Consider the following 27,612-nt stretch of genomic DNA (forward strand, 5'->3'; position numbering starts at 1 on the left):
ATATTAGTTTCACTCACAATAATAAAATAAATTGTTTTCAAATGTTAAAATTCATATTTTCTCGATCATGTATTTTTCCTTATTTATCACATAATTTTTTTTTTCATTATTCTAAGGGCTCATTTGTTTATTTTTTAAATAAAACTATTTTTTTAATAAAAATATATGCCAAACATATGTGATAATTAGGAGTTTTTTTTAAGAAAAAAACATTGACAAAAAAATAATTTGAATAATAAGTTAAAAAAATAATATAAAATTCATTTTCTCTTAAAATATTTTTTAAAATAACTTACTTAAATGTATCCTTATTTGTATTAGTGAAATCTATTTTCAACACAAACACTAATATAAATATAAATGATATTCCTTTTCAATTTGGCCCCAATATATATATTTATTTAATTCTTATAAATATAATCATTTTCAAAGCTATTCTTATTTTTTCTTTGTCATATATAATACTAATAGATTAGCATACAATTACTGTAAAATATATAAATCAAACTAAAAATAAATATTATTATGTGATTAAAAAATAATTTCGATCCTTATATGTAACATTTAGTTTTAATTTAATTTTACATTTTACTGTATTATAACTCTAACAAGCAGTATTATATAATAATAGGAAAACAATAATAAATTTAAAGTAACTATATTTATAAAAACCATATTGGAACTATTTTTATTTAAACATAAAATTCAAAATATGTGTTAATTATAGGACTAAAAATATTTTTATTTTAAAAAAGTTCCCCGTGTCATAAATTTTTTCATGTGTAAATTTTCATTTGACTTGTTATCTATAGATTTTATATTGAGTGAAGATATTCTAACTACCAAAAATTCTTGTTACTAGCTTATTATCTATCACATCACCATTGGATCAGAGAAAGAATGTTAAAAAGTTTTTGAAGAGAGAGAAAATATTAATCTAATGATGATTAGATAGATAGTAAATTAATAGTAGAAAATTTTAGTAGTGAGAATGTCCCTTCTCTTAAAATGAGTGAGACCTGGATGTTATATGAAATTTATAAATATCTATAAAAAGGAAAAATAAATTTTTTTCCACGTTATATGAAATTTAGGAAATGATTGGATCGATTGCGTCCATACTGCATGCCATAGACATAGACACATAGTAGCGAATGGCTAGTCCACTGAACCAATAAGGGAGAATGGTGCAGTATAGTAGCATGGACCAGTGCCACACTTTGCATAAAACACTATTATTCTCCTTTTCACTTTCCACTTTCAATAGCGATGAAGAACAAAAAGCGTAACCCTGTGGAAGTAGCAATTGGCGATGCAGTGACTTTTATCTTTGGAAGCAAAGCACGTTTCCACTGAACCATGGACGAGAAACGCCGTGACGTCGCAGCTCTGCCACCGTCCAACGCCGCCAATTCCCCGGCATCGGAGCCGGCTTCTTCCAGACGCCGTGCCGCCAATCAGAAGCGGAAGGCCAACGCTCTCAACGCCTCCAATTCTTCGTCTGCACCTTCCAAACGCATTACTCGTGACAAGGCTTTGCCACCTCACTCTTCTTCTATTCACAATGGCCCCTTGACTAGGGCTCGTCAAATCCCTACCAACCTCTCCGATTCCGCCGCCACATCGTCTTCGGCGCCTGGCGGCTCTTCTGCTTCTGCCCCCGCGGCGGTGAAATACTCCGAACGTGCGCCGCCTAATGGAGCTTTCGGTGGAGACTCCGTGCTGCTCGCGGAGGAACACAACAAGGAGAGCAAGTGGGAGGCTCTGGATGCTGCAATTGAAGCTCAATTTGAAGCTATTAGATCTCGTGGTTCCAATGCTCACGTGGTTCCGACTCATTGCGGTGAGACCTTTGTGTCCATTTTGAAACCCTAATTATTTCGTGTTTAGATTCGGGAGTTACTTATATTGGTTTGCTGCAATGTTGAGCGGAAAATAAATGATTTATCTGTTTTTCGTTAGCTTGGCGTTCCGCAAACGAGTGATTCAGCTTAACTTGTCTGAACTAGTGTGTGATAGACTGTCAACCAACGTTTTGCTTTTCCATTTGCAGTTTGTCAAATTATGCGCTCTACTAATTTAAAGTAGTATTAGCAGAATTAAAGGGTTGATGTGGGAGTGGTGGGACCATCAGATTTTGTGTGGTCTTGTCTGAAATTTGATCAGGTCAAGCTAACCCAGTGTTATTTCGCAGTATAATTGCTGAAAAACTAACACCTTGCTCTAGTTTTTAGGTTCCCCGTTGAATTCTTTTTCATACTGTTTTTCCCACCTTAATGACAGTGCTTTAATGATAAGGTTTTTGGTGTTGGAGTCCTTATATTGAGCTTTTGACTTGAATAACTGCAAGGAAGATCAAGAAGAACTTTGAGCCTCCAGACAGAATATTTGTATTTTTTTATCAGAACCTTCTTAGGTCTGAAAAGAAGAAACAGCAGAGTAAATCATCGTCCTTATTGCTGGGATTAAATTATGCTGCAAAAACATAGAGAAGGGAACAGTAGAAGCACTAATTGCATTTGCTTTTATATTTTAGTTGTAAGTACAGTGCTTCCATTGTCCAACAACATATTAGAAATGTCGTTAGGCAAATGCTAGCAACCAAGCATCTCCTTGGATCTCCCCTGAATATCAAAAGATGATTAAAATTTCTAGCCTGTTGGTTTTCCTGTTATTCAATATTTGATTGTAGTAAGCAGATTTGAGTTTTAATCTGAAGGTCAAAAGATTTATTCCTGGATTAACTATTTTATCTGTGAAATTGATTTCAGGTTGGTTTTCATGGACTGATATCCATCCAATTGAGAAACATACATTAACTTCTTTCTTTAGTGGCAAAACTGAAAATAAGACTCCTTCTGCATACATGGAGATACGGAATTATATTATGAAGAAGTTTCATGCAAACCCAAATGTACAGATTGAATTGAAAGATTTGTCAGAGCTTAATGTTGGAGACTTGGATGCTAGGCAAGAGGTAATGGATTTTCTGGACTATTGGGGTTTGATTAATTTCCACCCGTTCCCTTCTTCGGGTTCTGCCGTGGCCAGCGCCGATGATGATGGGACAGCAGAAAAGAATTCCTTGCTTGAAAAATTGTACCGCTTTGAAAGTATGCAATTCCAGCCTAGTGTTCCAAAGGCTAGCCTATTGACTCCAGCTATGAACTCTGGTTTGTTTCCAGAATCTACAATTGCTGAAGAATGGGTGAAACAGGAGGGAGTTGAGTACCACTGCAACTCTTGTTCTGCTGACTGTTCTCGCAAACGCTACCATTGCCAGAAGCAGGTTGTTACATATAATTTGGATAATTCGTTGAATTGTGCAATTTAGTAATATGTTGAAGATATCTAATTTTGCTTAATCTTCAAGATATTTATTTTTTTGATTACTAGTCTACAACTCAAACGTGTTATCCTAAGCCAGATGATCTTATGAAGTTTGTAGGATTATTTACATTGGTGCGTGTAGTTGTAGTTCCCGTTATCATTGTGTAATTAAGTTATTGTCACATTTTGCTTTTAGGAATCTTATTCAGGAACTTTTATTTTATTCTCCAAAAAAAAAAGATTCAGTTTACACCCTCACAAGTCGTGCAGTGTGCACTGGGGTTTACCCTTTTAATCAGTTTACAATATTTTCTGAATTGAATCAAATCTTTCTAGTGTGGTAAAAGCATAAGCAGATGTGAATTTTTTAAAGATCCATCAATTTTGATAGCAAAGAAAATCCAGTGACCTTGTCAAATACCACTTACATTTACACGGATGCATTCATCAAGAGAGGGTTATTGTTTGCTGATGGCCATTATTAGTGTTGATTGATTTTATTGTTGCACTGGCTGTTTATCATACATTGGCAACAAGCTGGATAGCTATTTGAATATTTGTTGAATTACTGGTTATTGCACGTCTTGTTGGAAAACTTGGGTGGTTGATGATTATGTAATTTCCTTCTCCACCTTGTATATTTTATCAGTTGTATGATGTGTCTGACAGGCAGATTTTGATCTATGTACCGATTGCTTTGGTAATGGAAAATTTGGCTCTGGCATGTCCTCTCTGGATTTTATACTCATGGAGCCAGCTGAAGTTCCAGGGGTTAGTGGTGGAAAGTGGACTGATCAGGAGACCCTCTTGCTCCTTGAAGCACTGGAACTTTATAAAGAAAATTGGAATGAAATTGCAGAACATGTTGCAACAAAATCGAAAGCTCAATGCATATTACACTTTGTCCAAATGCCAATTCAGGATGCCTTTGTTGATTGTGGTGATGATGTTGATGCCAGTTGCAAAGAAACTGCAGATCCAGTTACAACTAACAGTGACTCATCTGTTGAGAAAAATGCTTCAGAATTGATTATAAATAAGACTGGTGATAGCATTGAAGGCCATGTGCTGACTGCACATGACGAAACTTCTAAGGCTGAAGATGTGAATCAAGTGAAAGATATTCAGGAGACTCCAAAGCTAGAAGATGTTAGTGATAAGAAAACTTCTGAGGGAACTTCTAAATCAGAAGATAGCGTTAAAGTAAAATTTGGTCAGGAAACAGACAAAGACTATGTTCTGAAGGCTCTTGAGGAAGCATTTGCAGCTGTTGGTTATTCTCCTGGACCCCAAAACCCATCTTCATTTGCTGACGTGGGTAATCCTGTCATGGCACTGGTAAGTAGAATGCTTGGGTTCACGAGTAGTAGCACTTGTATTTTTTGTGTTTTTGTGGCATGGCAACATGTATCTGAGTTTTTTTTTTTTTTTTTTTTTTATAAAAAAGGATTAAATGGATGATTTGAAATGAATTTATTTCAAATTGATATTTGAGACACCTTATAGTTGGTGCTGGTGCTGGTGCTGGTTTTGAATGTTGTGTTAGTATTGATTAGGATTAAAGGAGGCATCCTTGTTAACCATAGTAATGATGGCAATATCCTCTCTTCAGAATTCAAATCTTAAACTAGTCTGTTACGGCTAGTTGTTATACCCCTCCTTGAACAGCTGATTCTCTTATTTGTGCACTGTCTCATGCAGATTGCTCACAGATGACAAAATTGCTAGTGTTTATTATGCTTTTAAATTATCTTAGTTATTTCTTCAATATGTACAATGTTTCTTTCCTTTCATTCCTTGTGTCATGCTGTGAATGTCTCCTGTGTTTTCAGTCATGTGTTCCCTCTTGGGGAGTAACATCATGTTTCTTTATTCTACAGGCAGTTTTCCTTGCACACTTGGTAGGTTCTGATGTGGCTATTGCTTCAGCTCATAGCTCCCTAAAATCCATGTTAGTAAATTCTGCCAGCACTGAGCTTTCATCAAGGCATTGCTTTCTTTTGGAAGATCCACCAATTGATAAGGAACCAACTAGTTCTGAGAGGTATGTCATATTATGTGAAGATTATGCATTTTTGGCAATTCTATAACTTGTCCAATTGTTGTTGATGAGAGAGTTTCAATGTTGTGTCTGCATGGATAGTAGGGATTCTAAAATGGAGGGAGACCAGGATGACAGAAATACAAAACAGGATAAATCCATGTTAGATGATAAAGCTTTATCAAATGATCCCAATGATAGGAAAGTTGAAGATAATTCTTTAGAAGTTAAGAGACAGCTGGCTTCTCCAGATGACGAAGCCTCAGAAAAACCAATTGCTTTAAAGGAGCAAGCAGTGGTTAATCACGAGGAGGTTGTGCTTGATAATTGTAATGATCCCAGCAATTCAAAGTTACCTAATGATCAAGAACTAAGTACTGTACATGATTCAGATGGTTCAACACCCAGGGCTAAAATTCCACCTATCTCTGAGGAATTAGGAGAGGGAACTTTGGTTAAAGAAACTTGCCAGCCAATAGAAGATCTAAAGGATGGACATGTGCCTGACGCCCTTCCCTCAGAAAATAAGTTTCAGCAGTCAATTAAATCCAATCTTGTAGAAGAGCATCCACAACCTGTAGAGACACCAAAGGGTGCTACTGATTTGGTGTCTGATTCTATGCCCTCAGATAAGAGCAAGCCTCAAAAACTGATATCTAGAAATCCAGTTGTTGAGTCTCTGGAAACAACAGATTCAGTAATGGATGTTGATTTGGTTTCTAATTCCTTGCCATCAGAAAAGGACGAATCTCAGGCACGAGTTACATCAATTTCATCCCAACATACTGGGACAGAAAAGGATGTAGATATGATTTCTTCTTCTGTGCCCTTGGATAAGATTAAACTTCTACATCTTGTTAAATCAAATTCTGGGGCTGAAAATGGGCGTAGCACAGGTCTCTTTCTCTCTCTCTCACACACACACACACACACACAAAAAAAAGGAATGCTGTTTTTCATGAAAGGGTAAAAAGGGATTTAATAGAGCAATATGATCTAATTCAGTAATTAAGTAGTTTTTGTCATAATACAATTGAAGTTCACAAAAATGAATGAAATCCTAATCCAGTGGCAGGTGAAGACCACACAGAAAATGGCACAAAAGTGAAAGACAATAGTAAGAAGACAAAACATGATAACAATTTAGAGAAAGTGAAACATGCTGCGGTTTCCACACTTGCTGCGGCAGCAGTAAAGGCAAAACTTCTAGCAAATCAGGAAGAAGATGAAGTCCGAGAACTTGCTTCTTTGTTGATAGAAAAGCAGGTAATGTCATGTGGCCTGGGGAAGTTCTTGTTGTATTGTATTTGTATTTTCTATTCCTTTGACTTTGTTGGTAAATTCCACCAACTTGCAGTTGCATAAGTTGGAAACAAAGTTTGCCTTTTTCCATGATATGGAGAACGTGATGATGAGGGTAAAAGAGCATTTGGTCCAGTCACGGCAGAAGCTTTTCCATGAGCGTGCTCTAATAATTGCATCCCGGCTCGGTTTACCAGCTTCCGCATCTAGAGGTGTACCACCGACCTTACCAATCAATAGAATTCCGATGAATTTTGCAAACTCAGTTCCAAGACCTCAAATCATCTTGAATTCCCAAAGGCCACCATTTTCTAGGCCTGTGGGTACTATAGCTCCTACTCTTCCCAGCTCGTTAGCATCCACAACTGCAGCAGGAAGTTCAGTTCGGCCATCCAGCCAGGAAAGCCTTTCTTATGTTGGGACAAAATAATGTGGAGTACAGATTAGGAAAAGTTCGCGTATTCATACTTACTGATCATCTGCCATCACTTTGACAATGTGAGTATGCATTTTTGTTTTTGTATACTTTTTAGTACTTGAAGTTATTGTAGTATGTCCATAGGGTGCCTCAGTTGAATATATCTATAATAATTTAGTCAAGGGCTGTTATTTTAAGACATAAAGGAACATGTAAAAGAAATTTAGCAAATGAGCAAGAATTAGAAAGTCTAAAGTAAGTTAAATATATGGAACTTTTATCAAAAAAATAAATAAATAATTTAAAATGTCTGTTAATTTAATTAAAACGGATGTCGGATTAGTCGGCTCATGTTAGTGACCGCCTGACCGGATACCAAATGATTTATACAAAAGTAGTGTTCTCTACATTGTGCCCGAAATTGTTTGGTTGCCCTTTTACAATGGCAACTTTATAGTGACCATTACTTTGAAACAATTTTACCACTGCAAAGCACTTTAAAATTTAAAAAAGTCTATAGAAAATGTACTTTTGTTATGTTTTAGTGTGTTTGCGTGAGGTTTTTTTTCTTTTCAAACAAACATTGAAACACATACAAAAAAGTTGAGCTTTTTTTCCAGCTAAACTTTTGTGCGTTGGAAAAACAATTTTTTCTATAACATGGAAAAGTTGTTCAAACAAAATATGTTCTCAAATATTACGTTCAGTATTAGCTTCTACTTTTTAAAAAAAGTTCCTTTAAAAAATGTTCACACAAATAGTCCTTTAAAAATAAACAACTCATCCAAACCAACCATTAGTAATTCTTGTCAAGGGTAGGTTCTTGTATCATTAACCTTTGGCCGTGTTTGATCCAGTCAATATTTTCAAGGTAAAGCGCTTTTTAGGACTAACTACAAATTGACAATCACTGGCAATTCAGTGACCAGAATCATGCACTGCAAGGTCATCTTTTCCCTGATATAAGGAGCAACTGCAGATGAGAGGATGAAATATACATATATTGGAATTTGAATTTGTAGAGCTAATGGCTTTCTTAAATTTTTTGAGTTGTTAAGTGCTATTCACAGCTACATTCTTGAGAAGGTGCATACTGAAATTGGAATTATTTTTTGAAGAATGTGGTTGTCTGGCAATACTCCAGATAATAACTTTCTACACTGGATGTCTACTGTTTTTCCCCTTTCATTTCTTTCTTGTGCGTGCTTTTCAGTTGCAAATTCAGAGTATTTAACGGGTTGTTTATATTTCAACAAATTAGTAGAGCTAGTCGTTGCTTACACGTGGCCTTTCGGTCTTTTTTTTTTTTTTGGGTACAAATGGCCTTTCAGTAAAGGCATTACTAATTTTGGTGGCTACACTACAGAGCGAAGAACGATATTTCCTTTTGTTGATTGGAGAATTTGATGTGAAAATAGGAGAAGCCTGTCCTGAGCAAGTGCTGGTCAAATGGGTTGAACCAGTTATTTGATGGGTTGATTTTTTTTTTTTTTTTTATTTCTTTTATAAAACATTAGTCCTTTTATTCGTCATTGATTTTCATGTGATATCTTTTATTCTCTTAGTAATATAAAATTTTAATTTTTTATATTTTCAATAAATAGATGGATTGGTGGGGCAGGTGGGGCGGTTTGGAGGTAGGATGAGGTAGATTGTGATTTTTAATTTATTTTCAAAGGCAAGGTGAGACGATTAGCTCATTTTGGAATGAGTTGGAAGCTTTACTATCTCTATCAATTTGGATAACCATGTTATGGAGAAGCTATGTCTATCAATTTTGATAACCTATGGTTATGGAGAGGCATTAATCTCAAATCTAGATAATTACTTTAAATTTTGGTAATTAGATTAAAATTATTCTATTGTTCCTTTGTTAGGTATGTACCTTTGGTGCCCATTGGTTATTGCCTTCTAGTCTTAAGTTATCTCTTGTTTTATTCAGGATGAGAAAATTGTTCTTTGATGGCAAAACAAAAAAAAAACCCTCTATCCACGAAAACCGTTGATATAACTATGTTCACTTCTTTAACATCTAGAAAAAAAGGATCAAAATTTGGAACTTTAAAAAACAAAATTTGTCAATCAATATTACTTAAGATCGTACTTTTTAAGTAATGTGGACAAGGTTTCAGCACCCGTCTTTTTAACGTCATTTACCGGGAAAGGCAAAGAGGGGAACTTGCAAGAACTCCCGAAAAAGTATCAAAGAGAGTCAGAGAGCTTCGAATGTTGAAAGAATGGCGTGGTCCATTATTTGGTGTCCGAATCTTGGACGATATACTTCGTCCATTCTGGTTCGCTATCTAACGGACTAAATGTATTTAGATTATATGGTACAGCTAGCAAAATTTATACCCAAAGAAAATTTATCAATCATGTTAGTTTTTACTTTTTAGGGTTAAACTCCGTGTACAACCCAGCCAAACATGCTACAAGATAATGCAGATTCATAATTTGTAGGATCGCACTGAGTAATGACGGATCAACAATATTTTATAATAGAAACGAAGATAAAATTTCAAAGTTACAAGTATTGAAATACTAAATGTTATAAATATTTTTTTAGAAAAGGGTTAACTATTTATGCTAGTAACGTCTTATTGTTAAAAAATATTATTTTATATATATAAAATAAAATAAAATTTAGCTCGGTCCGCCCCAAACACTGTACAATACGAGGCAAATTTTGGCTTTATAATTTGAATCCGTGGGATTATGCAACACCGCTCGCAGCCAGGTATACAGTAATTAACATAAAAAATCGCCCATATTGATAAATCTTTACACCGACAACTCACTATCTTTCTCTCTCACACACAACCTTGAAATATATCTTATAACATACCATCTGATGGTTTAACACGACAGAGGCTTGGTATTGCTATGAGCAGCTATTATAAATAAATGAATTAATTGTGAACTCCAGTATGTTTTTTACATTTTAGTGGGTGAGAGAGGAGTTTGAGTGCAGATCTAAAACTCATGCATTGAAGCAACCACCATGGTTGCTCAAAAGTTTCTGCTGAAAGCATTGAAGCAAAAAATAAAAACTGAGCATACAAAATTCTAGCATATGCGGGATAAGAACAATAAGCAATGAAACAAAAAACTTTAGAATGATCTTTACATACCCTTGACAATATAGAAATACCATACAAGAAGAAACTAATCTGAACACAAAGCACATAAAACAAACAAGCATGGGACCACTTAGATTCTTGAGCAAACAGTAATTTACAATGAAGCTTCATAGACAGTAATGGCTAAGCAGGAAGAGATCATATTTAAGTAATGTACTTTATCTGTATTGAGGAGAAAAGGCAGTATATTTAGCACTCACATCCCGTTGACCGCTGCTGACTGCTGTTTCCAACATCAATTGTGTCCGGCAGGTAACTTCAACACATAAATTACAACACGGAGAATTAAACGAAATGCAATATTTCAATTGCCAATAAACAAAAAGATCTACAATCACTAGGGTAGCCATTAAATAATGCTGCAAAGATGTTCAAATGAACAAAACTTGAAACATACAGCAATTAGCAATACTCAGGCTGGATACAATTATATTGAATTATAGAGACACTAACATAATCAACCCTAATTCTCAAAGCAGTTGTATACTGTAGATAATGAATTAGTTATTACAGTAACAAAATAAGGAGACAAAAGGGGTCATTAGAGTAGTGACCAGTGTTATTGAAAATTTATGTCATTTAGAACTCTTCATATTTATAAGTATTACAGAACACTGAAAGAGTATATAAGGTTCTAGCATGCTTCTCAATGACAACCTAAATGATTCCAACAAATAATATAAAAAACAGAAACATGCTATTTATAATAATATCTGGTTGCAGCTAATAAGGGATGTCTGCACTGCCAATCTTTTTATTATAATGTCGATAATGGTTTGTTTCCATAAGCAAACAATAATCATCCATAGACCTTTTTGATTTCAAAACGCAATTTGTACATTGTAAACTAGAAAACTGATAGGACCAAAGTATGCTCCCCCAACCAATATCAAGATATTAACACCATCTTATAATCAGAGAGCATCTAACTCTGTATTTGGGCCTTGGCTTGTTCACATGCATGAAAAAAGAGATGCACATGTTTAAGAACTTACAGTTCTTCCTCTTCCCCACTTTTCAAGGCATTCTTTGCTATGCACTGGAATGCTTCTTCGACATTAATACCATCCTTGGCTGACGTCTCAAAATATGGGATATTTCCTTTAGATGCACACCAAGCACGAGCTTTCTTTTCCGAAACCTGCACACAATAACTTATTTGTTTTCATCTGTTCTGCAGTATGTGTCTGAATGGATCTGATATATGTGAGCTTTGGAGGGAAAAAGAAAAAAAATAAAAAAATAGGTCAATATATAGGGGGGAAAAGGTCAAAACATACCACTCTACTGTTCCCGCCATCAATATCTATCTTGTTTCCTATTACAACAAAAGGAAAATTCTCTGGATCTGAAGGACTTGCCTGCCAAAGTGATCAGTAACCACTACAACATTGTTTGTGATAACAGATAAAGATTAAGAAATTTATCAACAGAGAGGAGCAAAGGCATGCCTGAATCAGAAACTCATCCCTCCAATTGTTAAGGTTGTCAAATGATTTCATTGAATTGACATCATACACAAGAACACAGCAATCAGCACCGCGATAGAAAGCAACTCCTAGGCTTTGGAATCTTTCCTGGCCAGCTGTATCCCAAATCTGCAAATTATAAAGAAATAATAAAGAAAAAGACAAGCAAACCTTGATTATTGTAACATCGTGTTACTTAAAACTTTCAACAAAGAAAGAAAGCAATCAAGGCTACAAGTAGAGCTGGCAAAATGGGCCGAGCCCGCCGGGCCGGCCCGCCCCGCCCGCCAAATGGGGCGGGGCGGGCTGAGTTTTCTAAACCCGCTGCCCGCCAGCCCGCCCGGGCTGATTTTTTTTTTTTTTTTAATTTTTAGTGTAAAATGTGACGGGCTTGGCGGGCAGCCCGCCCCGCCCGCCCAAACGGGGTGGGGCGGGCAGAGATATCTAGCCCACCTTCAATGGCGGGGCGGGGCGGGCCAGCCCGCTTTTTGGCGGGCTTTTGGCGGGCAGGGGCGGGGCGGGCAGCCCGCTTTGCCACCTCTAGCTACAAGTAAGAAGCAAATTCCTCTAACAGTTTTTCTTCCCATTGTTTCCATCTTCTTCTTTTTTATTGGGAAATAGGGATGGGGGCCCTGTTCAATGGAATTTCATAATTTGCATTACCAATGTCTGAAACTAGACAATGGATGCTATTTCCTATAAACAGAAGATAGAATCAGCATTGTCTTCCAGGAAACAAACAAATGAAAGCCTTCTCCTATCATCCCCAACCGAACACCCAACACCTTGCCCAGCCAGCCTTATGACTCAAGCATGCAGTCACTTTCATGCATTACAAAAACAAGCTAAGCACGGGCCAGCACAATTCACAAACCTGTAAGGTAAAAAGCCTATCTTCAAATTGCATTTCTTTGGTTAAAAAATCTGCTCCGATGGTTGCCTTGTACTGATTACTAAACTTCTTATTCACATATCTAAAATTCAAAGTTACGGAAATACCTAGTCTGTAGATACTCCAAAGATAACCCTGTACCATAACTACAGTGTAGAGAATAATAGGAAATATAGTGCTGAAAATAATAATGTGTAAACAAGGGGTTTCTACAAAAGCGCCAAAGGATACTGATACATCAAAGATGTCTTCCCCACCCTGCAAAGTAGCAACAGGATAGTGTCAAATACACTGATAGAATTTCTCTCTCTAGAATCCATAAATTAACTTCTCATGATTGTAAATATCCAAATCGAAATCTCCGTAGCTTTGTTTCTAACATACATAGTAAGATAGATCAATTGGTCAGCAAGCACAACGAACCAAATTTAAACAAAAAAAAGAAGAAGATAAAGCCACACTTCGACCGTAAAAATGTAGATCTTAGTTCCAAATGAACAGTGATCTCGCCCTTCGATATATGTAAGAAAGATAATTTGAAAAATCAATGTACATAAACCATCCAAACATGGAAAATACACTTAAACACTCTCTCTTCCCTCGTTTCTGTTCATTTGTTTTATCTGTGATGCTGAGCAGGGAAAAGGATTCGGGAGAAGCAGCAATTTCTTCGGAGAAACGGAATGGATTAAACGAAATCAATTAAAAAACATGTGCAATCGTCGCAAGAATAAACCCTAGAATGGAATTGAGAGAGAAAGGAAGAGGAAGAAAGACGAACCCGCTATCACCGAGAATGATAACCTTCAAGAGAGTTCTTCTTCGGGAAGGCATCGTATTCGTACGGACGATTAAATTTTCAAAGAGATTAGTGTTTGGTGGCGTGAACAACAGACACAATAACCGCTTTCAGTCTCAAAAGTCGCTGAGCTGCGGTGTGCCACGCTCACGCTTTCCTCAACTTTCCTACTTCTTCTCTTCAATTTCGTTATTGTTCAACTCTGCTACTCCTAGCGGTGTAAATCGGGTAGATTTTCATTTAAATAGGTAGGAGAGGTTATAATTAGTATCTATTTTTTTATGGGTTTGTCTACTCTCATGTTGTAGGAGAGAGTATGTCTTATGCTAAGATACAAAATGATGGGACCCACCACTAAAAAAGAGAAAATAAAATAAAATAAAATAGCAGCACACTTACCGAAGTGTCTATGACATAAGATAGTAGTCTCCTACAACATGAGACTATTATTTCCCTTTTTTTATTATATCTTACCATCAAATCTTAATTATAATTAACGATTAATTTTTTTGAAAAATAATAATTAATTAATAAGTATGACCTAATAAATTATAACTGTTAGATTGACATAAATTAATGGTTAAAATTTAGTAGTAAGAGGTAATAAGAAAAAGAAGAAGTGACTATAATCTCTCCCTCTAAAAAATATTAGGTATAACTTATTAATTAATTATTAATTATTAATTTTTAATAAATTATAATCGTTAGATTGACGGAAATCAACAGTTGAGATTTATTAGTAACAAGTAGTAAGAAAAAAAGTAGTAAGTATAACATTTCTCTTGGGAACAAATCCACTTACCACTAAAAAAGTTTACAACTCTTACAATCAATTTAATCACCGTTGATTTCCGTAAATCTAACGGTTATAATTTATTGAAAATTAATAATATTTATTATGTCACATTTATTAATTCCTGATAAATTATAACCGTTTCAAAAAAAAAAACCAAAACTGTTTCATCTTATCAAAAAAATGTAAAATTCATTTTAATTTTTTTTTGTAATTTTATTTGTTAGTATACTCTTCTACAGTAACCCCTTAGATTTCAATACTGAAGCAATTTGTGGAATAATAAATTAGAGAATGTGACATATGTCATTTTAATGTAGTTGAATTTGAAAAATATGAGTTCAATGTCATTGGGGGGTATGTTTATGGAGATTCTGAGTTACAATTTAAATTGACATAGTAATAACATGCACTTTTATTTATTTATGCTTCATGTTTTTTAGTTTATTTAGTGAACCTTGTTTAATTCATTTTAGATACGGAGAATATATTGAATTTATATGTTCATATTTATATATATTTTTATATATCTATTTTTATCCGGGTCAACCGGTCCGACCAGTGACCCAGTACCCCTACCGGATCGATGCCCAGGTCGGGTTTAACAACACTCTATTTGTAATAGGTCAAGTCTGACGTAAGTTTCTGTAGGCCAGCCAAAGCAATTTACAACCCTAATTATTTCGCGATGTCTTTTTTTTTTTTTTTTTTTTGAGAATAACAATTTTTCGTCTATAATTATAAAAATATTATTTTTACAATCGTTCTAGTTTTTAAGACAGAAAGAAAATAATAATAAAATTGTTATTTTTTTATTTTTCCAAATAAAATATACTATATAAATAATATGACTTTTTTACAATATAAAAAGAAGTAAGTAGAATAGAATAAAAAAGTAAATATAATATTTAAATCAATGGCTTCTCCAAACACATCAGATTTTGCTATTTTCTCTTCTTCCTTTTCTTTGATTTAGTATTTTTAGAAGTTGTTGGCCTAGATATCATCCAATGGTATAAAAACAATAGTCAAAGTAGAAACATTAGAGAAACACACATGCAATTGAGTAATTTATATATATATATATATATATATATATATATAGGGCTTTGCATTTCTCATTTGATATGAGATTAGAAAAATTTCTACACACATAATTCAAATGGGTCCCACCATAAGCAAAAGATAAAAAATAAAAAAATATTGCACGCAAAACGATCTCTCACTAACATGAGAAAACAATTCTCTTATTAAAGGAGAAAGTATTTTTCCATATATATATATATATATATATATATATATACATGGGGCAGGATTCTTTGACACCGGTGTCAAATTTGAAGTTTGACACCTCATCTGAGAGTTGTTAGATCGAAAAAGATTAACAACTCTGATTTGTAAATATGTGACACTATTGATCTTTTTTGATCTAACGGCTCTCAGATGAGGTGTCAAACTTTAAATTTGACACTGATGTCAAAGGATCCTATCTCATATATAAGGTATTATAGTTCTGCTGCAATAGGAAAGTTCACATCTACTGCCGCAGTTAAACTTTTGACGTGGGGTCCATTTTTAATAAAAAAGTAAAATAAAAAATATAATATATCATACTGTAGCGTATGTGCGGGAAGGAGTTGCGTTTTCCAGCAACAGCATAAACTCAACCCCCATGTATATATAATGCGGCATTAAGTTTTAAATTTATGAACTCATGTAAATTATCAAAATCCTTCACTATTTGATCACGTTAGACCAATTTTAGTGGCTTACAAAACGAGTAATTTAACATTTAGTTTAACATTTAGTTAGTGATACTGATGATTGTGTCCAAAGAATTTACAATTTTTTTTAATTAAAACTCCCAGGAAATATTTTCCTTTATAATAAATATATAAATTATTTAACTTGAATGCGCGCGATGCGTCTATGACCAATGACCATCCAATTCAAAAATAATTTTCAGTCTGAAAATGAAGTTGGCAGTTTTTGCTATTTTCTTTGTTTTACTTATTTTAGCTCCAATTGGCTAGTTTTTTTTAAGCTCCAGCCCCATCTTGTAAGCTATACTCGTAAAAATGAACCAATGCATGTTTTGTTTTAAATATATATTTTGTTTTTTAATATTAGTTTGACATATTAACACATTAGCTCATTGATACTTCTAGAAGGAAAATAAAAATAAAAATCCACACACTATATGTTCAACAATTACATAACAACTGTAATCGAGTTTGAACCTGTTAATGTGTCACAAGTCACGTCCTGCCCTCAAAATAGCATTCGTTCTAACAAACAAAATCCTAAGACGCCAGCGGCGATTTATTAAGATTGTAAGTTTTCTTTTAAGCTAATATTAGCAAATAGTGACAGAGAGAAAACCATAACAAACTTAAAAATAGGAATGTTGCAGTGAAAAATCCGCTGCTTTGTAGGAGGGTGACTTTGAAACGAGACACGATTTCTACCATGCATATTCATGACGGTCGTCTCGTTCCTTTGAGAACCCTCCTGCCCTTTGCTCTCAGGTAACATAAGCTTCTCTTTCTTTCTTATAACTTCTCTTTCAAAACGCCATATGATGAAGAGAAGATAATTAATATAAGAATATGCTCAAAATAAAAAACACACAGGGGATACTTTTTTTATTGCAGGTTTCTTATCAGAATATTCATTATTTGAGGGAGCGGGTCAGGTTTCTCCTGGTCTTTAACCATTGCTTTTGTTAGAGAATATCCAAATGGCTTCAAATTCAGATTCCGAATCCCCACCTCCAACCGATTCATCTTCATCGCAATCACCGCCACCTCCACCGTCCGACGATAGTTCCTCATCGCCGCCACCGCCGTCCTCCCCATCTCCCCCACCATCATCATCTCCGCCGCCTTCATCTCCGCCTTCATCTCCGCCTCCATCATCGCCACCTCCGTCGTCACCTCCTCCGTCATCACCGCCGCCACCAGATGATCAGAAATCTCCACCCCCGCCATCTGACTCTTCCCCATCTCCACCACCGCCATCGGACTCTTCCCCATCTCCACCCAATCACCCGCCGCCGCCGCCGCCACCTCCACCTCCGCCACGGTCAGAAGTGTTTTCTCCTCCTCCGCCGCCACGTCATCGATTGTCTCCACCAAGGTCATCACAGTCAAGTAACTCTGATACACCTGAGGACAGTGGGAGCGGAATGAGCATGTCCGCTATAATAGGAGTTGCAGCTGGAGCTGGGTTATTGCTCCTTGTCATTATACTAATCATCGTTGCATGTTCAAGAAGGAAGAAGAAATCACAGCCTCCTATACGTTACTTCGCTAACCAAGCTGCTGGCGGTACATAATAAATAGCATCTTTTATATAAATTGAGGAGTGTTATTCTTACAAATTATTTTTCCATACAATGTCTTATAATTTATTTATTCATTGTTGATTTTCGTTAATCTAACCATTATAATTTATTATGTCACATTTATTAATTAATTATTAATTTTAATAAATTATAATTGTTAGATTAATGAAAATAAATAGTAAAAAAATAAATTGTAAGATGTTGTAAAAATACTGCTACTCGCACTAATTAATTTTTTCAATTGAAATTTGAAAATATATTATTATTATTATTACTATTATTTTGTACATATAAAATTTCGTAATTCTTACACTTGTTTAAACTTACACCAATTTTCTTATACACTTAACAATCAAACATATAACAAGAATTAATTGAATTATAGTATAAATCTTCTGTAAAGCTATAATCTAATATTTAAAGCATGGGAAAGTATATGTCATCTATATGTATAGCTAGTTGAGATTATGGTTAATGATGAAAATAATTGACTTACAAATTAAATGCTTGATAAATGGCTACATGCAGATGATGACTATTTTAAGCGCCAAACAACAGCTCCAAATCAGTATGGGTACAATAACGGTGAACTTGTTCTTAATATTCCTCCACCGCCAGGTGCAGGTTGGGGAGCACATGCAGCTGCTCCACCCCTACCTCCTCAGCGGGTGAGTAGTGACTTGAGCAACTCGAGTTTCTCCGGCTCCCATGGTCCGGTGTTGCCACCCCCACACCCTACGGTGGCCCTTGGATTCAATCAGAGCTCCTTCACGTTTGAAGAGCTATCAGCTGCCACTGGTGGGTTTTCCCAACGCAACCTACTTGGTCAAGGTGGATTCGGATATGTACACAAAGGTGTTCTACCCAATGGGAAGGAGATAGCGGTGAAGAGCCTCAAATCCACTGGGGGCCAAGGAGACAGAGAATTCCAAGTAGAGGTTGATATTATAAGCCGTGTCCATCATCGCTATCTTGTGTCACTTGTTGGGTATTGCATTTCAGACAGCAAAAAGCTTCTGGTGTATGAATTTGTGCCTAACAAAACCCTTCAATACCACCTCCATGGTGCGCTCTTTTAAACTATATATATATGTATACAAATTATTCCTTTGCTTGAATTTTTGTCTTAACCTTAAACATAACACAAATCTGCTAAATTAAAATTGCAGGAAAGGATCGACCTGTCATGGATTGGGGCACCAGGCTCAAAATTGCAATTGGATCAGCCAAAGGACTTGCTTACTTGCATGAGGATTGTAAGTGATCTACTTATCTTCTCACAAATAGCCAATAGCACATCTTTTTTTTTTTGGTTGATTAAGAATGAAATCGGCATTAATAATTTATCTAAAACATTAACCAGGTCACCCTCGCATCATTCACCGAGACATAAAGGGTGCAAACATACTACTCGAAGACAACTTCGAAGCCAAAGTACGTATATCGAATTTTTCATTAGCTAAAAACATTATTTAAGAATTGTGGCTCCTTCACTCTTCTAGTTAAGTTATCTAACAATTCTATCCATTCAGGTGGCAGATTTTGGATTGGCAAAGTTTAATCAAGACACCAACACTCATGTTTCTACTCGCGTGATGGGAACATTTGGGTAAGAAAACTAACAAACCAAACTACACGCGTTGTTTACACACACATATATTATCAAGCAATGCCGATTTGGTCTAATCACTTGTGTATTTATTCAGGTATTTGGCTCCTGAGTATGCATCAAGTGGTAAGCTAACTGATAAGTCTGATGTCTTCTCGTTCGGTATTATGCTTTTGGAGCTAATAACAGGACGACCCCCAGTGGCCAACACCGGTGATTATGAAGAGGATAGTTTGGTTGACTGGGTATATAGATTACTCTGAATTTACTAACATTTCCCCAGTTCCAACATTCTTCTTTGTTATAAATGTTTATAAGAGAAGGGAAGCCTTATATTTATAATTTTTTTTTTTACAAATTCTTACAAACTATACTATATACTCCTAGAAGTATAATAGGTTACACTATGTACTTCCGGAAATAGTGTAATTTGCAAAATTTTGTAAAAAAATTTTTTGTAAACGGATCATTTTCCTTTCTAATACTAATTAATTATTCCATTTGTTCCCATCTATATGTTGTCATATATATATTTATATATATATATATATATATAAATATTTCTCCAGCCATTTATGATAAACTTATCTTCAACCACTCATGTTTAATTATGTATTTTCAGAAATACATAATTATAACATTTAACGTCAAAATTGTTTATTCTTTTTTTCTTTCTTCAATCACATTTTAGAACCTGTCAGGCTAAGGTGAAGTCGAAGAAAAAGTAACTTTAACATTATAAAAAGTGATAAACTTATCTCAAGTGGCTGGAGAAATGTTAATCATATATATATATAATGAAAAGATATAACGTTTGCTTGTTCAATTCATATATACATGAACAGGCTAGACCACTTTGTACGAAGGCAATGGAAAATGGAACCTTTGACGGAGTGGTTGATCCACGTTTAGAGGACAATTATGACAAGCAGGAATTGGCACGTATGGTGTCTTGTGCTGCTGCTAGCGTTAGGCACTCAGCAAGGAGACGCCCAAAAATGAGCCAGGTATAATCATATATATATATATATATATATATATATATATATATATATATAAAAGTATGGAACCTTATCTTCTTGATAAAACACGTACAAAAAATAACACTCCCAAATTAAATTATAGATTGTAAGAGTACTGGAGGGTGATGTCTCACTAGATGTCCTTAATCAAGATGGAGTGAAACCTGGCCAAAGTGCACAGTTCGGCACCACAAGCGGTGAATATGCTGCTGGCGCATATAGTGCTGACATGAAAAGGTTCAGGAAAATAGCATTTGATAGCGGCAATGGAAGCAGTGAGTACGGAGGAACAACAAGTGAGTATGGACTAAACCCTTCCACCTCAAGCAGTGATCGATCATCTATTGAATATGGCAGCAGGAAGACAGGAAGCGCCCAGATGCACACTCCTTGAGGAACTTCCAACTTGTGAACCAAAAAAGTTATATAGCTGATCTAGCTACACACTTCTAAATTCCAGTTAAGGCCATGGTTGCTGCTGCTAGTTATATATACTTGGCATAACAGTGACAAATTGGAAAAAAAGACATTTATGGATTCTTTTATGACTTTTTTGCATGCATGATTGATTAGGGTATAACTCCAATGACGAAGTAGGTTGTGAACTTTGGACAAAGGAAGGAGCATTAAAGCACGCATTTGTAACATTAAATTCCAATTGTCGAGGAAGTTGATGTAATTAAGGATTTGGACATATGTACCATGATGCATATAATACAAGATGATAAGGTTGGAGGTATATATTTGTGTGCGTGTGGACAGTTTGTTTTGTGTCTGTTACTGGAAACTCGTGGTAAATTGTAAGGAGTAACAAAAAGATTATGCTTGGAAAAATCTATAGTGCCATGTTTTGGACAGGGAAAGGGGTTATAACAAAGGAAGCGAGGGAGACATATTCCTCCTTTCCTAGTTAAATTACGATTTTTTTGTTTTTATAATTACGATTTTTTTTATTTAACAAATAAATATTTAGTATATATTTAAATTATGAAGTTTATAATCAAAATATTTGAAAGACAACCTTTGCTTTAAAAAATTAGTGTAAAATAAATTGATCTAAACATTACTTTACTTTTTTGTTTTTAATAATATTTAGATATACCTTTTAACCTTTCCTCTGTTATAAAAAAAAAAAATATATATATATATATATATATATATATATATATATACTTTTTAACTTTATATACATGTAACTCATTATATTTTTTATACAAATATATGCAATATTATATTTATTTTGATATATTAAATGACTTAATTTTTTTTTTTGTTTAAAACAATATTTATATACATTTCTTAATAGTTAATACTATATGTATAATTTAAAGGGGAAATTATGCAATGTATCAAAAAAAGAGGCGAAATTATGACTATTATAATTTATGTTGATAGATTAGGTGATCTTTTCATAACACAGACAATTTATATTTTTTACAAAATGTTTATAACTATATTTTAACTTTTCTCTTACAATTTTAAATTAAACCAGATTATTTTCATATAGTCCGTATACACAATCTTCAATCGGAAGCTCTTGTGGAGGCTGCAACGGAAGGAGCAGCCAGGTGCGTTGAGGGCGAGTATATGCAGGTTCGCTTCTGTTGGTGGCTCTGACGTTTGACCACCTCGCCGGTACCGGCACTAGCAACAGAGATGGAACGGTTCAGGGAAAGGGAGGTGGGTCTGTGGTGTCTCCGGTGAAGGGAATGCTTGAACAAAAAGTGGGGGAAGGAAGGGGATGAAGAAGAAAGGGGTAGAAGGGGAAGTAAATAATTACCTAATACATCATCCCCTCTCTCATCTCCTTAGACATGATTAAGCTATATATCATTTTGTATTATACGACGGTCGTATTAAACATCTGAAAATATCACAACATATATAGTACAAGGGGAAGTATTGGATCGAGATTTCAAAGGATTTTAATGGATTGTTTTGAACAAAAAAATTCATTGGTATTCGATTAAGATTTTAATGGATTGAAAAAAAGTCATGTGGTACTCGATTAGGATTTTAAAATATTATTTCAGAATCCGTCCAAATCCGTTGGTATTCAATCAGGATTTTAAACAATGGAATCACAATCTCGTGGTATTCAAAAATTCGACGATTTTAATGAATTTTCTATTGGATTGGATTTCATAAGACTTTTTAGTGAAAAATATAAATAGGATGTCTCTCTCACAATCTCACCCCAACCCCTGGGATTTCTTCTTGAAATTGGGTTCCGCCATAGGAGCTTCGTCAAAACTAAAAGAAAAGCATATTTTTGAGCGATTTTCATCACAAAACAACTCAGAAACAACAAACCAACGAGATTTTAATATAATCTATCTCAAAAATAACATATTTTTTAGCCATTTTTGAGAAATTTTGGAAGTTTAAAAAGTAATTTTTCAAGCTATGGGTCGCAGTTTTTCTTGGCACAAAAATGTGTGATTTTTGTATTAAAAACAACATAAAACAATGAAATAATAACAGGGGAACTAAAACCCTCAAACCAATTTTCGTTTTACATCAATGAAATAATATCAATTTAAAGAAAATTGAAACTTTCATAATATGGACCCTATATTTCGTAACAATACATTCATGAACAAAATTCCTTCATTATAGGAAATGATTTCAAACAATTTTTGTGTCAATAGATAACTAAAAGCTTGTTTCTCAAAAGCCCCAAAGCAATTTAAGGTTTCAATCAATGTTGTCAAACTCGAGTTTCTACGTAGAAACGGAAAGAGGTGGTAGAAACGTAAAACGTAGAAACGATACAAAACGTAAAGTTTCTACTTTCTACCACTTAAGGTCAAGATACAAAATTATATATATGCATGTAAAAAAATATATCACATAATGAACATGTGTGTTGAGTCACTTATCTATCTAAAATGGAAAATTATTTTTCATAACCAAGTATCAAAATTATAAACAGTGATAATTAACAAGTAATGAATAACCAATCTGCTCTAACTGCTTTATACACTCTGCAGATTTTGGATCCTTGCTCATCAGGATATAATTCCACTTCTTTCAATGCACTCAATGATCCAAAAACACAACACGATTCTCGTAGGTCGTAGCACAACTTATAATTGAATTGCAGCTTTATAAGACCTAATTATAAAAAACATATATCCAAACAAAAAGATATTAAGATACTATGAATATGATTTGGGAAAAACAAAAATTAGGTCTTTTTATTTATTTTTTTGTAAATCTTTTTTTTTATTAAATTTTTAGTTTTAAGTAAAAACGGTCAAAATGGTAAAAACGTAAATTTTTACCGTTCTTACGCGGTGTTTCTACCAATTTTTACCAATGACAAATTTTACTTGATCTTTAACACGCGCCACTCTAGTAAAAACGTAAAAACGTAAGTTTTTACGTGTAAGTTTTTACGTTTTTACACTTGTTTTTGACAACAATGGTTTCAATGCATCAATTGAAAAAAAAATTGAGGAATTTTCTAAACTTTCATGTAATTAAACCCAAAGATTTATATGGTTAGAAATTTTCAAAAACCCCAAGGTTTTCAAGATCAATTGCAAAAAGTTCGAAACAAAATTTTATCAAAAACTTTAGGTTCTATATGCAAATTTAGAATTATTTTTATAATTAAAAAAATTGGGTCTTATAATCATATATGCATAGCTTTGATACCAAGTGAAGAAGATAATTTTCAACCCATTAGATATGTGAAAAGTTGTTATTTAGTAATTTTGAATGTTTGTTAAAAATTATATTATGTTTACTGATTGAGAAAATTATATTAGATTTTACTTTTTTTTATTAATTTCATTGCATTTCTTTGTTATTTTTTATGAAGAAGATTATACTTACAATCTATTTTTGTTTACAACCTTTTACAACCATATCTCAGTAGTTGATTTTCGTCAATCAATGGTTATTATTTTTGCAAATTAAACTCATTAATTAATATTTAATTTGCAATGAATGATAACCGATGATTGACAGAAATCAACGATTAAGATATAGTTGTGAAATGTTATAAACAAAAATAGGTTGTAAGTATACCACTTCCAAAAAAAAAGGTTGTAAGTATACCTTGCCTTTTTGTATTGACTCTTGTAATTTTGAATGTTTGTTAAAAATTCATTTGATTTTTTAAAATCTTATAAATCTATATTGTCCTTTCAAATATTTTAAATTCTATTAAAATCCTTTAAAATCCAATCTTAATTATGAAATCTTGATTGTAAAAAAAGTCTTTTAAAAAATCTTTAAAGTGTCTCAAATTCTAAAATGTCTTTTAAAATCCTAATCCAATACACCCCCTAAGTATTATACTCTCAGGCCTTATACATCACATTAAACATTATCATTATTGATCCATCTTTATATGATTATAATTTATTGACTGGATAAATTCTTATTTACATTGAGTCTAAAACGACGTCATTTTGAGGCGAAAATAAAGTATTTTTGTAATTATAATTTATTTCAGGGTTATAATAGTCTTTTTCATTATAATTTTTTAATTTTGCTGTTAGAAATTTTTATAATAATTGTGGGTTTCAATCAATTGTAGTTCTTCTTGTTTTAATAAAAATGGACTAAGTCATGATCCATATGGGGGTGCAGTATAAAGTCCAATTAATTAGTGATCTTTTTGTTTGGGTTTGGATATTTGTAAACTGATTAGTGTGGATAACAGTGTAGGCCTAACCCATAGGCCCATAATGGGAAGGGGACTAGGGTTAATAAGTTTGGCTAGGTCCCCTCTACATTCATAACGTGTTAGAAAACTGTTATTCTACAACTCGCCCCATCGACGGTTGTGATCAGGGAGTAGTGTGAATTACAGAAGAAGATATTGATCTTTCCATTGCAGGAGCATTAGAGGAAACAAGAAGCCTTCAAGAAATCAAGAATCATGTCTTCAACAAGTAAGCCTAAATCTTTTGGTGTTCTAATGTTATATAATCATATTTTATGAAATTTCTTACATTTGATATTAGAGCCTAAGTTATATGAGTTAGGACCCAATTTTTATTATTAGACATGATCAGGTTTTTGAGATTAGTTTTACCGTCTTCCTTTATTATTGATTATATGATTTCTAAATCAAGTTTGTTTTCGTTTTTAATAAATCAAAACTAAATTTCAAAGACACTTTGTAAAACGTGATTTTCTAAATCCATCAATTTTTTATAAAGCCGAATAACTTTTTGTTTAATCCAATTTGATATAGTTCAATACTGTCGTGTATTGAATTACAAAACAACAGTATCGTTTGGATAGAATTAGAGAAACCAATCAATTGAATTGATTGGATAAAAAAATAAAAAATTATCCAATATGATTGGGAAGTGATGAGGCACTAATCAAGGGGGTTGATTAGCCATCGTATTTAGTTTCCCTTTTTTCTTATTTAAATGAAATATTTTTCTTATTTTGCTCCATACAAAACTCTAGCCGAAAATTACTCACTACTAATAATTATCTTGAGGCAGACAGAACGTCTTTTCCATCATCCTGTGTCTCATTGGCTTATTCTCACTCTTCAATATATCTTCCATACAATATCCCTTACATCTTCCTTTCTGTAATCCGAATTATCACTTTCTCTAAAATTAAAATGACATCTTCAACTTGTGACTCAAATCAAGCAAGATTTGAAAGAAAGTTTCAACTGTAGGAAACGACAATTGAGAAAATCACACAATTCAGGTAATTCTGGTATTTTGCAAACAACATCCACTCAACAATGTTGCATCATTTGTTTTTTCCTTCAACGAAATTATTTCATTTAAATTTTATATTCTACAATGAAAATTTCATATCCTTCTCTATTCATAAAATATTGTTTCTCTTTAAACAATTGTTTCACGTACGTCTAATGCCCAATACTAATTTCGAATATAATAAAAAACTAAAAATATTTAATATTTTTATGGTTGTTTCTATTAAGTAAGTCTTTGAAAGAATTATATAGTTAAAATATTAAAAAAAAAATTCTAAATTTTAAAATTTGTAACCAATTTAAAATAAATATATCTTACATGTGCTAACTCATCAAAAAATTCTTGCATTATAAATTTATAATGTACAATTCATGTTTAAATGTTTTTCATATGCATTTCTATACAATTGCTCATGTTTGTTGGAAATTTAGTAACATTTATACATTCATATTTCCTTTAAAAATTTTTTTGTGTATTTTACAATCTTTAGCATATAATATTTATTTTAATATATAATAAAAATAATTCTATCATAACCCCGTGCATCGCACGGGTTAAAATATTAGTTCAAAACATAAAAACAAAATTGATAGTTAAAAGTTTTGGCATTGAATTTTTACAAGTCGATAAATTATTAACCAAATTTATATTTTTAAATAATAGTTGTGACAAATAGTTTTTTATTTGATTTTAATGCATTATCAGTAAAATATTAAATTTGCATTAAATTATGTATTATTAAATTATCATTTAGTGAGAAATTATTAACAAAAAAATAATCTTGATATATAAGTGTTAACATAAAAATAAAATTAGTTAAAAATACAATGTATGGCGAAATAGGTGATATAATGATTTGTTTCGGAATTTCGAGCATTCAGTTATGAAATAATAAGGATTAGTAGTTGAAATTATATTTTGTTATATTAAGATTTTGGGTTAGGATCATGGGATAGGATATTATAACAACCAAGTAGTGTTACTACCAATTAATTTCACCATTAGATCGATTATGTTGATCCAACAATTATATTTTTTCTATCTTTGTATGGTTATGATTCCCTATATTTAATACTTTATGTTTATTTTCACCTTTGTTTGGTTATGATTTTCCATAAATATGAGAAATCATAACTATACAAAGATGGAAATAATATAACCGTTAGATCCACATAATCGATCTAACGGTGAAATTGATTGGTAGTAATATTGGTAGTAACACTACTTGGTTGTTACAATATCCTTCCCCTAGGATCATTTTACACTCGTATAAATTATATTTTCTGATTTGTATAAAAATCTTGGGAGCAAGGATGATGAAAAAGGTATATATAAACTTGCAAAAATAAGTGAGAAAAGTAAAGACCTCACCCAAGTTAGATGCATCAAGGATGAAAATCAAAAACTTTTGGTGAGAGATGAAGATGTAAATGCAAGATGGATGAACTACTTCAACAAGCTATTTAATGGGGATGGAGATATAAGCGAGGTGGACTTAGAGGATGCTTATGTTGATTTGAATAGAATATTTGTGCGCAGAATTAATACACATGAAGTTAAGGAGGCTTTAAAGAGGATGAAGACTAATAAAGCCTTGAGACCTGATGGGGTCCCTATTGAAGTATGGAGAGGCTTGGGGGATGTGGCAATAAAATGGTTGACCAATCTTTTCAATACGATTCTCCAGACAAATAAGATGCCTGATACATAGAGGAAAAGTATGATTGTGCCTATCTACAAAAA

General features: G+C 33.4%; 3 protein-coding genes across 6 annotated transcripts; 2 read left to right on the forward strand and 1 right to left on the reverse strand.

Moving 5' to 3' along the window:
• The first annotated feature begins 1,359 nt into the window (after positions 1-1,359).
• On the forward strand, positions 1,360-8,227 carry LOC133315122 (SWI/SNF complex subunit SWI3D-like). 4 transcript variants are annotated; one of them, XM_061516690.1, is made up of 8 exons: positions 1,360-1,843; positions 2,772-3,289; positions 4,000-4,668; positions 5,211-5,374; positions 5,474-6,267; positions 6,441-6,637; positions 6,729-7,171; positions 7,949-8,227. In XM_061516690.1, the coding sequence occupies exons 1-7, from the start codon at positions 1,360-1,362 to the stop codon at positions 7,101-7,103; spliced, it is 3,201 nt and encodes a 1,066-aa protein (XP_061372674.1). In that variant the 3' UTR covers positions 7,104-7,171; positions 7,949-8,227. The 4 variants fall into 4 exon arrangements, with proteins under 4 accessions (XP_061372674.1, XP_061372676.1, XP_061372677.1 ...); XM_061516692.1 differs by having other exon boundaries at positions 7,963-8,227; XM_061516693.1 differs by having other exon boundaries at positions 5,477-6,267.
• Positions 8,228-10,172: 1,945 nt separating this feature from the next.
• On the reverse strand, positions 10,173-13,592 carry LOC133315104 (ras-related protein Rab7-like). Its single transcript, XM_061516663.1, has 7 exons — positions 13,374-13,592; positions 12,824-12,850; positions 12,575-12,674; positions 11,683-11,829; positions 11,512-11,592; positions 11,227-11,372; positions 10,173-10,487 (listed from the first exon to the last, which is right to left on the reverse strand). Exons 1-7 carry the CDS (start codon positions 13,424-13,426, stop codon positions 10,421-10,423), a joined length of 621 nt encoding a protein of 206 aa, XP_061372647.1. The 5' UTR covers positions 13,427-13,592; the 3' UTR covers positions 10,173-10,420.
• A 3,332-nt stretch (positions 13,593-16,924) lies between these two features.
• Positions 16,925-20,555, forward strand: LOC133315143 (proline-rich receptor-like protein kinase PERK7). Its single transcript, XM_061516714.1, has 8 exons — positions 16,925-17,513; positions 18,089-18,595; positions 18,700-18,786; positions 18,894-18,964; positions 19,063-19,139; positions 19,237-19,384; positions 19,985-20,146; positions 20,265-20,555. The coding sequence occupies exons 1-8, from the start codon at positions 16,925-16,927 to the stop codon at positions 20,553-20,555; spliced, it is 1,932 nt and encodes a 643-aa protein (XP_061372698.1).
• The last annotated feature ends 7,057 nt before the right edge of the window (positions 20,556-27,612 follow it).

This window comes from Gastrolobium bilobum, unplaced genomic scaffold (genome assembly GCF_033153095.1).
Source record: "Gastrolobium bilobum isolate Gb01-03AN ecotype WA unplaced genomic scaffold, APGP_CSIRO_Gbil_v1 utg8583, whole genome shotgun sequence".
Taxonomy (NCBI): domain Eukaryota; kingdom Viridiplantae; phylum Streptophyta; class Magnoliopsida; order Fabales; family Fabaceae; genus Gastrolobium; species Gastrolobium bilobum.